Source organism: Erpetoichthys calabaricus, chromosome 2, assembly GCF_900747795.2.
Source record: "Erpetoichthys calabaricus chromosome 2, fErpCal1.3, whole genome shotgun sequence".
In the NCBI taxonomy this organism is placed as follows: Eukaryota; Metazoa; Chordata; class Cladistia; order Polypteriformes; family Polypteridae; genus Erpetoichthys; species Erpetoichthys calabaricus.
The window spans coordinates 224,232,870-224,246,934 of record NC_041395.2 but is presented as its reverse complement, the minus strand read 5'-3'; the positions used below and the strand labels follow the sequence as shown (position 1 = coordinate 224,246,934).

Genomic DNA, 14,065 nt, shown 5'->3' with positions numbered 1-14,065 from the left:
AAATGCTGTGTTTTGTTTATGCATCCATTCTTCTGTTGAAGACTTGATGCATTCTGCTTTAGCAGTGCATATTCCATGGAGGTAGCAGATTGGGGAGCAGGTGGTAGTCACAAGGACCCCAAGCCTGGAGAAAAGGGAAAGTGAGGCATCTCTTTGAATCTACATGCTTTGAAGCTGGCTTTACCATTTCTCCCTGGTTGACTGCTGCAAGTAACAAGGCAAATCAGCATAATATTGACCATTTACGTGGATATTTTAATGCATGTTATCATGCATCCCCAACATTACAAAAAATGTGTTTTATGATATAATTGCCACTGGCTGGTACTTTGAATTTCTTTGCTCTTTTGGATTGTTGTTTGGGCTCTGGATCATAGTTACGTATTCAATTTTCATTTCCAGTTAGGAAAATTAATGAACAATTCAAAATACATTTTTTTTTCTCCCTGTCCAGATTCTGTAGGCTGGATGTTCTCTTTAAAACCCTGGATGCAGTGATGCCTTACTTGATTAGTTAACATTCTGGGTACCCAACATGCATAGACCATGTTAATATTTAATTGTTCATGTTTAATTAATTACTTATCTTTGTAGGGTTGGCTATGTCATGTAGTATTACAATTCGGTTCTCCATTATGGCTGCTATTCTGTCATCAATATTGAAGACTTTCCAGACTATGGATCATCTTTGAGAGGCATCCTGTCACTTCTTTCTAGCTCATTGGTTGACTGTGGCATGTGAAGGGGACAGGTCCTAGCACACATTCACTAGTTGAGAATGAAATCTCTGAAGGCTTATTTTTCCATAGCATTAGAAATGTAATGATGGCATGGTTTTAACTTACTGGTGTGGCATTACAAAATTGTGGTCTGTTTTGTGTTGTTTTTTTTTCTGTTCATTGTAGAAGCATGTTTGTAGTCGCTTGAGACAATTTCTGTTATATTAGGATTTTGTCTCTGGAAGGGCTTAGGTGACCTCAGTCTACATTTCTGGTGTCCTTGGCGGTCCAGTGTGGGGTCCATCTGCATCACTGATAAGTTCATTTAAATGTTGTACTTGGAACTTGGAACAGGAGAGGAGGCTGCGTTTGTGAACATAGCGTCTGCATGCAACTTTCTAGCAGTTTAATAATACATGTAAATGTGTTTTTCATCTTAGTTTCAAATTTTATTTATAGACAGAAAAGACACTTTATAAAACTGAATTTGTGTTAACCCATTTTTATAATGCATACATTTTGTTCAGGAACTGTATCTACTTTTTTAGTACTGTAAAATCAGATGCCCCTTTACAAATTATTTTCACATTTGAAAAAGGCTCAAAAATAAATGGAAAAATCTATCACACCAAAGCTACAGAATTTGTGTAAAAGGCATCATGTTAAGTGAAGCACCTGGCAGCTACATGTCAGGTAATATGTAAACTGAGCCCTTCAAGGTATTTTATTAACAATCATTTGCCCTACCCACAGTTTTCACTACATATCAATGTTTTGAATATTTCTGTAGTCGTAAAAACATTATTTCTATTTGATTTATTTAGCTCCGCAAAGGAATTTTGAAATTGCCTTTAAGATGTTTGACCTGAATGGAGATGGAGAGGTTGATATGGAAGAGTTTGAACAGGCAAGTACCCAAATTTTGTATATTAGGGACGGCTTTCCGAGTGTATTAGTTTAATGCTGTTTTGAAGTAAAGATAGTATATATTTTAAATTTTAGTATACATGTTAATTTGCTTGTGGCTTAAAACGTACCAGGAACATGTCTCCATTCCTGACGTTGCAATGGGCTTGTTGTTAAAATAAACTATGTTACCAGAACAGTACTGGTAGAACTGGAAATAATCTGACAGAAGTGTGTAAAAGACTGAAAGCTGTTATTGTAATGCAGAACGTGAATAAACATTTTAAAGTGCACCATTAGAAGTGAGCTTACTTAATCACTTTAAATTAATGATTTGTAACATGGCAGGTCTAATTAAGATTTGTAATTTAAGTATTTGTACTATTTATGTTTACTTACAATAGGTGCAGAGCATCATTCGGTCTCAGACTAGCATGGGCATGCGACACAGAGATCGATCTACCACAGGCAACACCCTGAAAACTGGTTTTAACTCAGCATTGACCACCTACTTCTTTGGGGCCGACTTAAAAGGAAAACTAACGATTAAAAATTTCCTAGCATTTCAGAGAAAGCTGCAGCATGACGTCTTGAAATTGGAGGTGAGCACTGAAGAGTTTATATTACCTTTGGATGGTAGCATCTCATGCCTTCATTGTCATGGTAATCCATGGTGAGAAAATTAATGTCTTATAGAACTTTGTATAGAGAGCAGTATATTATATTTCAAATAGCCCAAACTGGGATTTAGTCATGTTTTAAGATTTTTTTTGGTCTGCTGTCTGTCCAACCTAATGATATCACCCAGTCAAATCCAGAAACACTCGTATTGTATTTTGAGACCGCTTTCTGTAAACTAATGGTTTGCTTCATGGTCGGTCAACTAATTAGTGTCCGTGTTGTCATAAGTCAAAGAGGTCTTCATCAATGTCCATTTATACCCGTTGCCTCTGATGCCTTCTGGGATGCGGGAGAATCCCTTACAGTGCTGTGAATTGTGTTCTTCCCATAATTTAAATGTTTTCTTAGGCCTTCTCAGTACACCATAACTACCTGTAGAAACCTTTCAGGTCATTATTGCTGACACAGTGGCTGCCTGAGTCAATCAATGCAAGACCTCCGATCAGATTACATAAACTATTTTTGGTACAAGGTGTCTCTATGAGAAATCCTGTATTTGATCTTGGTGATTGTTACCAGCAGTCCTTGATTAGCACAGATATCTAGTTTAAAGTCAGACTGGGTAAGACATTTTTTTTTCTAACCATATACCTTCTCAAGTTTCTTCAATTCTCCACTTAAGTACTGAAATCTCCCAGTAAAACTACAGTGTCAATATGGGTTATCCTTTGAGTTATGTAATAAGCCCAAATACGTGTTAAGTAGTTGTTACATGCGTGTATGCGTACAAACAAGTTAGAAATTTCTTCTCTTTAATCTGAAGGTGGCATGATAATTTCTAGTAATTCTGATTCTTCCAACTCATCATGTGTATGTATTATGGACAGAAAACTGGAGTATCTGAGAAAAATGACATGCGGACTTAGTTAGAGCTTGCAAACCACACAGAGACTATAACCTGGCGCCAGATTCTGACTTAAGGCACTTGGTCAATGCGGCTGCAGCTTTAAACATTATACCACCATGCTGTACGTTAATCAACCACTTTCTTAACAAGACAAAAACTACTTGAAAGACATTATAGTTACTTGGCTAATACTCCTACCGGGAGGGAACAGAACGTTTTATTTCTTAGCGGAAGGTTCTCTGGTTATGCATGTACAAGAATTGTTTTACTTGTTACTACAAGTAGGGTTTCTTCTCAAGCAGCAAACACAGACTGCTGTGTTATTTAACTGATTGTGTATACTGTATAACAATAATTAATACGCTTTAGATATGTGTAAAAACTTTACATACATTTGTTTATATTTTTCCTTTGTCAGAAGACCATAGTTTTGTGCCATTTAAGCATAGGCATCAATATAACATAAAACAGTAAGCTTCTACAGTATATACTGTATTTTGCTTTTCCTTCATATTACCTTGCTTGTATAATACATTATTTTCAACAGTATGCAGAGCACAATTAATTATGACATTTTCTTACTTGTGTCAACGATTTCCTCATCATTAAATAATATAATAATAAATCTCTAGATTATTTGAAGGTCCCTTTTATTCCAGCTGTTACCTTAAACAGGTTTCAGGCTTTACTGAAACAGTGTTGAATGCATGAGCATTTATAATTCTTGGACATCCTATGGCGCTCAGGTTAATCAGTAAATAACAGTTAAGCGCACTTCTTTTGTTCTATCAATCTATCCTGGGAAAATAATTCTTCTAATCTTGCTGAATTCCAGAGTGTGACCTTTGCACTGAAGAGCCTACATTTTAATTGGCTGATGTACATTAAAGCTTTACTCCTTCACTTGTGAAACTTTTTTAGGTTAAATGCTGACCTGTCAGGTAGTGGTACACTTTCATACTGCCTAGTTTGTAATGAGCAGCTAAAGCTAGCAGACAGTGGGAACTTAGATATAATCTGGATGTAGGCATGGTAGATGATGTTTTTAAATCCATTGAAATTTTAGGAAAATATAAATCAGACTGGAAAAGGGATGATATGCTTGATCATACACTACAGCTAGAAGAATACAGTGACACACCATAACAAGACATTTTGGACAAATATGGCTATCTTAAGTCCATGTCAGCAGTGCAGTTTCTGATTTTTGTCATTCTGTTTGAAATCCGGCTACTTTTATCTTTTTACTTCATGAATCCTTTTTTTATATATAACTTCAGAGAATGAATGACATTATTGCTAGTCACATAATATGGTACCAAAATGAATGAGGTGAGTTGACCTTGAACATTTGTAAGAGCTGACGTTCTTTCTGATTCTCAAAAAGTAAAATGTCTGACCCTGTTTTCTCTTAAGAGTCAATCTAATGTGCACTCTCTCTGAATTCCTGTTCTGCCACACAAGTATTCAACCTGGCTAAAGTAGCACCTTACCTCCAGTTTGCAGGTTTTTGTTGAGTCTTTGCACAGATTCAAAGGGGACGCAGATTAACAACAGGTGTTGTCTTCCTTTATTGAATAGAACATGAAGAAGAATGGAACATTCCACAAAAAGAAAGAAACACTGCAGCTCCTGGCTGTTGGTCTCGATCCTTCTCTGGATCATCACTTTCTGATCTGATCTCCTCTCATCTCGTCTGATGCAGTCTCCTGCAGTTTCTTCTTTTATATCCCGTCCTTTGACCTTTGAACCTTGCTTAAACTGAACTTTTCTTTATATTATAAAAGAGACATTTTTATAATCATTATATTTAACATCTCTCTATTATATAAAAAAATCTTGGGACGAGACTTTTTCAGACAGATGAGACATGACTTTCTCAGAGAGACACTTTCACGTCCCGCAAGACAAGTGCAGATGACAGAGTAGAATGTCGTAAAGAATTCAAAATGTTGGTGCGATACACATGCAGAGCAGGTTGATATAATGGAAGTGCAAAAATTCAAAAGTCTCCAAAAAATGATAGTAAAGATCGCATTAGCGCAAAGAAATGGAAATTATTACTCTGAAATAACAGAATAGTGAAAAGAGATCGAATATATTTTTTGGATTTAAACTTTAAGTTGGAGACTTGTAGATTGTCTAATTTGTGTTGTAATCAGTGAAAAGTAGTGTTTCTTCACAATGAAGAGGCGTATCAGCGAGAATTAAAAGATTTGTTGTTTGGTGAAAGTGAAATCCACATACGCTGTCACGCTTGAGTCACAGAGTTGCACACAGGAGATTTTAGAGACAGAAATGTTATTCAGACACTTCAAACAAACATAAGTCTGTTACAGGAATGAATCGAGCTCCGTGTGTAGTCGGAGGGGACAGTTCCGTCTCTCAATTAAAAGAATAGAAAATCTTCCTCTTCATAGGGGCGCACCTGGGAGGGGGACCCACAACAGGAGCAGAGGATGTCTGGGGGAGAAGAGAGAGAAGGCAGTGAGACAAAAGGACAGCTGTAGTAACTCAAAATATTTCAATATTTACAGTATATTATACATATATATTTATTTTTTATACATATCAGGTTTGAGCCTGTCTAGTGAAACATCAGATCCAAGGGTAGATCCTGGTACTGCTAGCAAGTGTCATTTAATTTTAACTAACATGCGAATCACATTCTGAATTGCATTGTCCCTTCCAATTAGTGCATCTTTCCATGAATGTTTGTACTAGTAACACAATTATCTGGACAATATAGTTCAAAGCATCCTTTGGACATGTACCTCTCTTCGTCACTCCAAGGTCACAATTAAAGTAAGGGATTGTTGAATTAATGTTTTCATAAGTGATCTGATTTAGGAAGACATTCACTCTTTCTTTTATTTTCTCAAGCTTGGTAATTATATTTTGAGTTTTCATTAAACATGCCAGCATCTGTTCTTTTTTGCCACTAGCTTAATGAGAGACAGATTATAATATTGACAGACTGCATAAAAATGTATGCACCTTTTATCAGAAAGGTACCGTTATTGCACATTTCCAGTGCCATCTAGTGGATACTAAAACATTTTACATGATAACTTCAAGAGTAATGTTATTATTATTAGTATTATTATTATCACATTTGCCTGTTGCCTACAAGCTCTGCATATGTTACAACTAGTTACAGATATTTTGTACAGCTGGAGCACAAGCAGCTTACGTAATTTGCACAGGGCCACATTGTGGGTCATGGGCGGGAATTGAACTGACAGCCAGCAGAGCACTGAAGTCGAACATCTGCAGGTAGCCAATTAGATTAGATACATTGTTCCACTATAAAATAGCTAAGAAATGATCATTTTTAACATTAGAATATTTTAATCAATTTATGTTTGGTTCACAAAATAATAAACTGTAGCAAATTAAAGCAGAGCCACTAACGCAAAGAACATATCGAGAACATCAAATGACAAATTGGCTTATTACTAAGGAAGGAGATGGGGCATCAGGAGATTCCTGTAGTAATGTCCCTTCTCTTTTACATTTGACATTAAAGGAAGTTCCTCAGTATTTTAAAATATTTTACATTTAGTTATTAGCCACTCAACGTAGCAATACTTAAATAAAACAACTACATAGTTTTTATTTTACAGTCAGTTGCACAAGGTTAAGAATAACATTAATTAAACTGTTGCGCTCTTCTTCTTATTGCTGATATAGATTATCTTACGCACTGCACTGCCATGCAGGTACCTACTCGTACTTAAATGAATCTCAAGAGTTCAAAGGGCAACTATTCAAATGCATCAGACTGCATTGTACATATTTTAAATCATGTTTGTTACTATCATTTACAACCCTGACGACTAAGTATTTGAATAAGATCTTCTGTCAGTGGTTCTTTACCTTTGGATTGTTGCGTTACTTATGGGGACTTGCAGTAACTTTGAAGTTGGCTAGTTAGTGCTTTCAAATACTTCTTATTTGCCATTTTGTAATCAGACATGTTTCATTTGAAACATTAAATAGAATCATTACTGGTTGTTGCTAGAATTTAAAGTGATGTATTAACACCAAATCCCTAACCATATTATCAGCTGGGTACTTCATTTGCAACTGTCTGTGAGCATCACGTTGTGCTGCAACTGTAGAAGGGGATGTGTGTGTTTTAAAATACATTTTAAGTTACAGGTAGAAATTTTAGCCAGTGTGTGATTTTGATACAGTTCAAATGCTAGAGGAGCTATTGTATAACAAGCAATGCTGTTTCAGAATTTATTAATCATCCACAGTTGATCAATGTTGCGTATCTCCACATGTTTAATAAAGATCATTTTTGTTTTTGAAAAGGTTTACTGTCTGCAGATATTGTACTTTTTTGGACCTTTTTCATGTCAAATTATGGTGAACTGACCAGTAAATAAATAGAAAAAGTCTCTTTTTCTGGACAGCTTTAAGAGGTGTGCAGTGAATACCCAACAAGATCTCACAACCTTTTTTTTAGTGTTAAGAGAGGACATTCTTTTCTGAGCTGTGCTTTTTAGGTGCAGAATGGAATGTTAATGAAAGCGCGGTGTAAAAACGGTGCAAGTGTAAATCCCTGCTCAGTGAGAGTCTTTGCAGCATTTCCAGTGAGAGGAGAGTCTTTCTATACAAGAGCACATGCACATCCTTAAGAAATGTTATTAAAATAAGATCAAACGCAGAATGAGATGCATGGCTTGGGTTTGGTGAGGACATATTTTGCCTGTTTCTTATTCATACATTATTTTCATTAAGCTTACAACACAAGACTCACATGCTATGCAGGCATTGAATTAAAGAGGACTTGATAAAGTTTACTAGTGTACATGCCAGAAGAGGGTTATATGTCACATAGGGACTGTTTCAATAAGTTATGGTATTGTTACAACAAAATTATATTTCTCACCATTATGCAAAAACAGCAGTGAACGGTCATCTGTTGTTTTTTAATGGCAAAATTATAGCTGAACAAGTCAATCAAATCATTTTTAACCTTTGCAAATAACGAGAAGGGCATGGAAATGCTACACTATTTCAAAAGAGGTTGTTGGAAATTATTTTTTATAAGTTGCTCCAGTTTTTATGGAGAAATGATTTTTGTTTTAACCTAGGTCACATAGTATAGTGCAGAATGTCCAACAGACAAAATGAGGTCTGGTTTATTCATTTCCTAAGAAATTCTGCGCCCTCTTTCTCAAACCATCATGATATAAAGGATGTGGACTACTGTCACTCAAACATTTATCTCCGCACAGCCTGCTCCAAGATACTCAGCTGACCCCGTCCGGACTGTGAAGGGCTCGCAGACCACCATCTCCCGCAAACTCATTAATGGGCACCGAGTTATTTATAATGTCACATGACATGACTCACAAGTTTTTCATGTTTCATTTAGCCTAAAAATCCACCATGTATTTATTTCTGTGTTCAAAAATCAATATTTTTGTGGCTAGCTTTGTGTAGATCTAATGGGGTACATCCCTGCCTCCTTGGGATTGCTGAGGCGTCCACTACACCTGTCCTAGCAGATAATAAGAATGTACTGTATGTGGTTGTTTCTTGACTGAAAACAATTCCCTTCCCTAGATCCAGAATTGCTTAATAAAAACACAGTAATTTCCACCCTTTTTATTATTTATTTTAAAGCATAAAATACTACCATTTTCCATCTAATTGCAGTTACTTTTAGTTTTCACTTTGTTTCATGTATGGTCAAACGAACTATTGACTTTGAGCTACATCATTTGTATGAAAGTGTGCTATATAAATAAATGTTGTTGTACATCAGACTCTGGGCTGGTTGTGTCTTCTGTAAATATTCTTTTTATCAGCCTTGCTTGTGTCTAATTTCTGACTTATCTCTGTCTTCCTGTCTTTCTCCCCCAGTTTGAACGTAATGACCCTGTCAATGGACGAATCACAGAACGTCAGTTTGGAAGTATGCTACTAGCATACAGTGGTGTCCAGTCACGTAAGCTTACTCAAATGCTGAAAAACCTGAAGAAGCAGTTTAAAGATGCTCCGGTAAAATTTTGTTTTCACCCCATATTAAAAATTTTTAACTGATTTTGTTTTTATCTGTCATCAGAATCACATTTATTGGCCAAGTTTGATCTCATAGAAAAATTTTGTCTACATTTTACATTATAGACATACACTCAATTGACAAGTACACACCTAAAATAAATACAACACAAAGAATATACGTATATGCATAAAAAAAGTACAAGGCAGTGCAAGAAATACTGACATATATGCTGTGGTGGACGGCCGGGTCCCTTGCCTGGCTGGGACGCCCCTATAATGGAGAGAGCATAACCAGATCATTACCTCCCCCAGAATGCTAGAGGGCAGCCCCCCTGGTGTGCAGCAGTGCTTCGGGTTTGGAGCATGGTAGCTCAACCCTGCTGGGCCACACCCGAGCCAGCGGCCACTACTCTGATAGCCATAGTCGGGAGGAAGGAGTGGCGGTGGAAGAAACCAAAAGAAGGAAGAGAGAGACAGAAAAGGACTGTAAACCGTGCACTTTGGTGCTCTGTACTGCAGCGAGTGAAGAAAAGTGCTTCTCTAGTCATGAATAAAAGTGTGTTGTGTGCTGCACTTGTCTCTCTGTCTGTCAGTGTTGGGTTAGGGCAGCTGTACGCGCCCCAGTGGTCCACAATGCATTAGCTATATGTAAAAATATTGTGAGGTATTGGAGGTTGGTGGGGGGGACTGGCAGACTGAGCAAGGAGAGCTAAATTAACCATTTATGAGCTTCATAACCTGTGGAAATAAATTTTTCTTACTGTATATCAGCTTGTTTTGGTATAGTTTGCTCTATAATGCCTTGCAAATGGAAGAAGTTCAGACAAGTTGTGGCCAGGATGTGAGGAATTGGTGATAATTTTTCCCTGTCCGCTTCATGACTCTGGAATAACACATGTCCTTAAAGGTGGAAAAACCGGTGCCAGTGATCATCAGTCATCAGACCTGACTATTCGCTGTAGCTTGTTCTTGTCAGGTTAGATGCTAATCCAAACCACGCTGTAATGGATGAGCGGAGTACAGTTTAAAATGCAACACAAAAGCATCTTGCATTTTGATTTGTGCTCATAGATCACGTGTGTTAACTAAAAGCAAAGCAAACATATTGCTTTCTGCTTAGCGGCTGCTCCGAGTGTAATGCATTTTGATTCCAGACCATGAATTGATTGTGCCAAAACTAAATGTAATCAAATGATGATTAATTGGCATCAAAAGGAACAGCAAAGAGCATCAACAGTTGAGCTAAGGAGTGATCCAATTACAAATGGGTTCACCCGGTGCTAATGATGGAGAATGAGGAATTGATAAGGCAGGGGATCTGCCGTCTCCTTGAAGAGGTGGAAGCTGGAGATGTAAATAACGAGTTTATTGTCTTCAGTGTCGATTGGTTGCTGGAAAGAAAAGTTTAATATAAGCAGCAACAAGAGAATATTTTCCAGCCATTGAACGCATTCAAGAGCTAATGTCCCAAAGAGCTACAGCAACCAGGGCATCCATATGACAATGTTCCCCTAAATATGATTTATAAAAACCTGCAGATGGGGATGACTGTATCAGGTAAACTTCTTGACGTATTGGCCAGTGCTATTAGAAGAAGAATGGAGCAATATCATTTAAGGCAAACCTATTATATTAATCAGACAATTTAATGTAAAGTAAACTTTTTCAGTGAGACCTAAAACATATTTCTCACCCTTTCAGTTAATCGCTCCACATTGCTGTAACTTGTGCTTGCTGCCAGAAAACAGAAATGTTTAGAGGTTGAATGCCCCTTACCCCACCTTGTAATGCTGATTGCGATGATTAATGTGTGGTTTTAATCTGAAATGCAATACACTCGGAGCAGCCATTAAACAAAATGCAATATGTTTGCTTTACTTTTAGTTAAGACTTGTGATTGATGGACATGAGTTAAAATGCAATATGCTTTTGTATTACATTTTAAACCGACACAAAAATTGTGTGACATGATAAAAAGCAATTGATGATTTCATTGATAAGTTTTTAATTATGACACGATAAAACAATGCCAGGTTAAGTGCACCATGTATAATGTAGTTAACACGTTGAATGGAACGTAATTTTTACACAAATAATCTTCCACAGTTTGTTGGCATTTATATTAAAAAGTCTTTCACTTCTCTTATTTTTTTAATTACTGTTTATTTATAAAGCACTTTGAGCTGCAGTTATTGTATATATGAAAATGTATTATATAAATAAATGTTGCTGTTTTTAACGTATAGCCCTCATTTAAAACCATCAGTTCATGGAAAACATTGTGGCGATGAAATCAGAATTCTTGTGAGATTTTAAACTATAAATAAAGTCAAAACAAGGAGGGTTAGCGTTATTATAATGTGTCACGGCTGCCACTGAAATAAATTTGCTTCTTTAATATTTTGGTGAAACACACTACCTACCATATTAGGTACGTTTATTTCGGTAGTTTAAGAAAGAGACACCCTAATGCTAACTTTCTCATCAAACCGACTTTTTTTCCCTCATGCATGAGGATTTGCACATGACTGCCTCTCAATTTCGTTGTAAGATTGAGACCTTGCCAAGTTCTGCTCCTAGTGAGCCTGCTGGGTCTTGTTAAGAGGACGTTTCATTGAAATTTGAGTGAAAACTTGAAGGTAGAAGGTATGTGTTATTGAAGAAGGCTTGCAGAGGCTTGTTGCTTCGGTGCCATCAGTTTGATCTTACTAACTAACTGCTATTTGAAAAACAAAGTAAAAGCTTTCTGAGAGTAAAGAAAATTAAATATTCTTTTTTTCATCATAAGCTCTATTGTAACTTGTCCTGTACCATCAAAAGATTTTTTTGAAAAAATATTTTTTAAGGGGCAGCGCTGTGGCGCAGTGGGTAGCACTGCTGCCTCGCAGTTGGGAGACCTGGGGACCTGGGTTCGCTTCCCGCGTCCTCCGTATGTGGAGTTTGCATGTTCTCCCCGTGTCTGCGTGGGTTTCCTCCGGGCGCTCCGGTTTCCTCCCACAGTCCAAAGACATGCAGGTTAGGTGGATTGGCGATTCTAAATTGGCCCCAGTGTGTGCTTGGTGTGTGGGTGTGTTTGTGTGTGTGTGTGTCCTGTGGTGGGTTGGCACCCTGCCCAGGATTGGTTCCTGCCTTGTGCCCTGTGTTGGCTGGGATTGCCTCCAGCAGACCCCCGTGACCCTGTGTTTGGATTTAGTGGGTTGGAAAATGGATGGATGGATATTTTTTAAGTATTAAAATAAGTATATTGAAAGTTCACTGAGGTTTCATTTTCTTTCACCTGTCTGCCCATTTGACCCTTTATTCTAACAATTGTGTAATATATAATAGACATTCGTAGACACTTATAGTTTATTAAACATACCAGGGTGCATAAAACAGAGTTGATTTATGTGGTAGATTGTGCTGTTAGGTTAAATTCTTAGCAGTCTGTCAATAAAATATAATAGACATTTTCAGTTGATGCCTTCAGTGCTGCTTATTTCCTAGAAATATGATGGGGTGCTTTCACTCCATTACCTGTGATTAAAGTCCTACAGCGTGTTTTTAATGACAAAGGAACAACAAAGGTGAATTACAGTGAAGTACAAACTTTTAGGCTGTCAAAAATACCTTCACTAACTATGTTCACTATGAACACACACTATTCTTTTGTTCCTTTATTGTATTTATATAAAAATAAAGGTCTCAGGAATGTTTTTTTTCTGACTCTCTATTTGCCAATTCTGAAATTGTTACCTACAAATCTACTGCATTTGCCAGAAATGGTGGTGCAGTTCTGTGAGCTTGACTTTTGGTCTGTGCACACACATTCCCATATTTATACATCTGATGTGGGGACTGACCTTCTGTTCATTGTGTTGTGTGATAAGGAGTCCAGGCACTTCCTGATCCTTCTCCCTGTCCTACCTGCCACCAAAATCCCACTTCAGGGGCTTGAGAATGTTTGAGAAATGAACAAACTGAAAAAAAATTCCAGAGGTTATTAAGAAGATTTTTCAGATTATAGAGAATATATGTTTGGGGGTGTGGGGGGGCTATTCAACTTGTATATCCTAAATAATGTATATTATGCATTCACAGCCGGAATAACATGCTGCAGCACTGCAGTGACTCCCAAGTGCTCTCACATGGGTATTGCAGCTTAGTGTTGGATATAATCTAAAATATTCTGTCTAGATTATTGTTGGATATCGTCTAAAATATTGTTACCTGTCTAGCTGAGTGTTGGATATCGTCTTAAATATTATTACCTGTCTAGCTGAGTGTTGGATATCGTCTTAAATATTATTACCTGTCTAGCTGAGTGTTGGATATCGTCTTAAATATTATTACCTGTCTAGCTGAGTGTTGGATATCGTCTTAAATATTATTACCTGTCTAGCTGAGTGTTGGATATCGTCTTAAATATTGTTACCTGTCTAGCTGAGTGTTGGATATCGTCTTAAATATTATTACCTGTCTAGCTGAGTGTTGGATATCGTCTTAAATATTGTTACCTGTCTAGCTGAGTGTTGGATATCGTCTTAAATATTGTTACCTGTCTAGCTGAGTGTTGGATATCGTCTTAAATATTGTTACCTGTCTAGCTGAGTGTTGGATATCGTCTTAAATATTATTACCTGTCTAGATTTATGGGCTTATCATATATAGCCATCTGCTTCACTCTACCTAATATGACTAGAAAAAAAACTTAAGAATAAATATCCTTTTTCTTGCCAGAGCTTTTGCTAAAATCTAAAATAAATTGAATTTGTTAGTGTTATGATTACAGATTTCTAAGCAGTCAGCCAGATGTTCTTGATCTACGGCTGCGCACATATAGTGTACTATTTTAAACTATTTTGATGCATCACTAAACACATTCTTAACTGTCATGATGACATTCACT

The 14,065-nt window shown here is 36.9% G+C and overlaps 1 protein-coding gene across 1 annotated transcript in view; it reads left to right on the top strand.

The window, feature by feature from the left end:
* The window catches only part of micu1 (mitochondrial calcium uptake 1), a 154,158-nt gene that overhangs the window by 130,280 nt on the left and 9,813 nt on the right, over window positions 1-14,065 (top strand). The window contains exons 7-9 of the mRNA XM_028795209.2: window positions 1,544-1,626; window positions 2,030-2,227; window positions 9,037-9,174. Of these exons, the coding sequence (XP_028651042.1) occupies window positions 1,544-1,626; window positions 2,030-2,227; window positions 9,037-9,174 (419 nt within the window). The remainder of the gene's footprint in view (window positions 1-1,543; window positions 1,627-2,029; window positions 2,228-9,036; window positions 9,175-14,065) is intronic.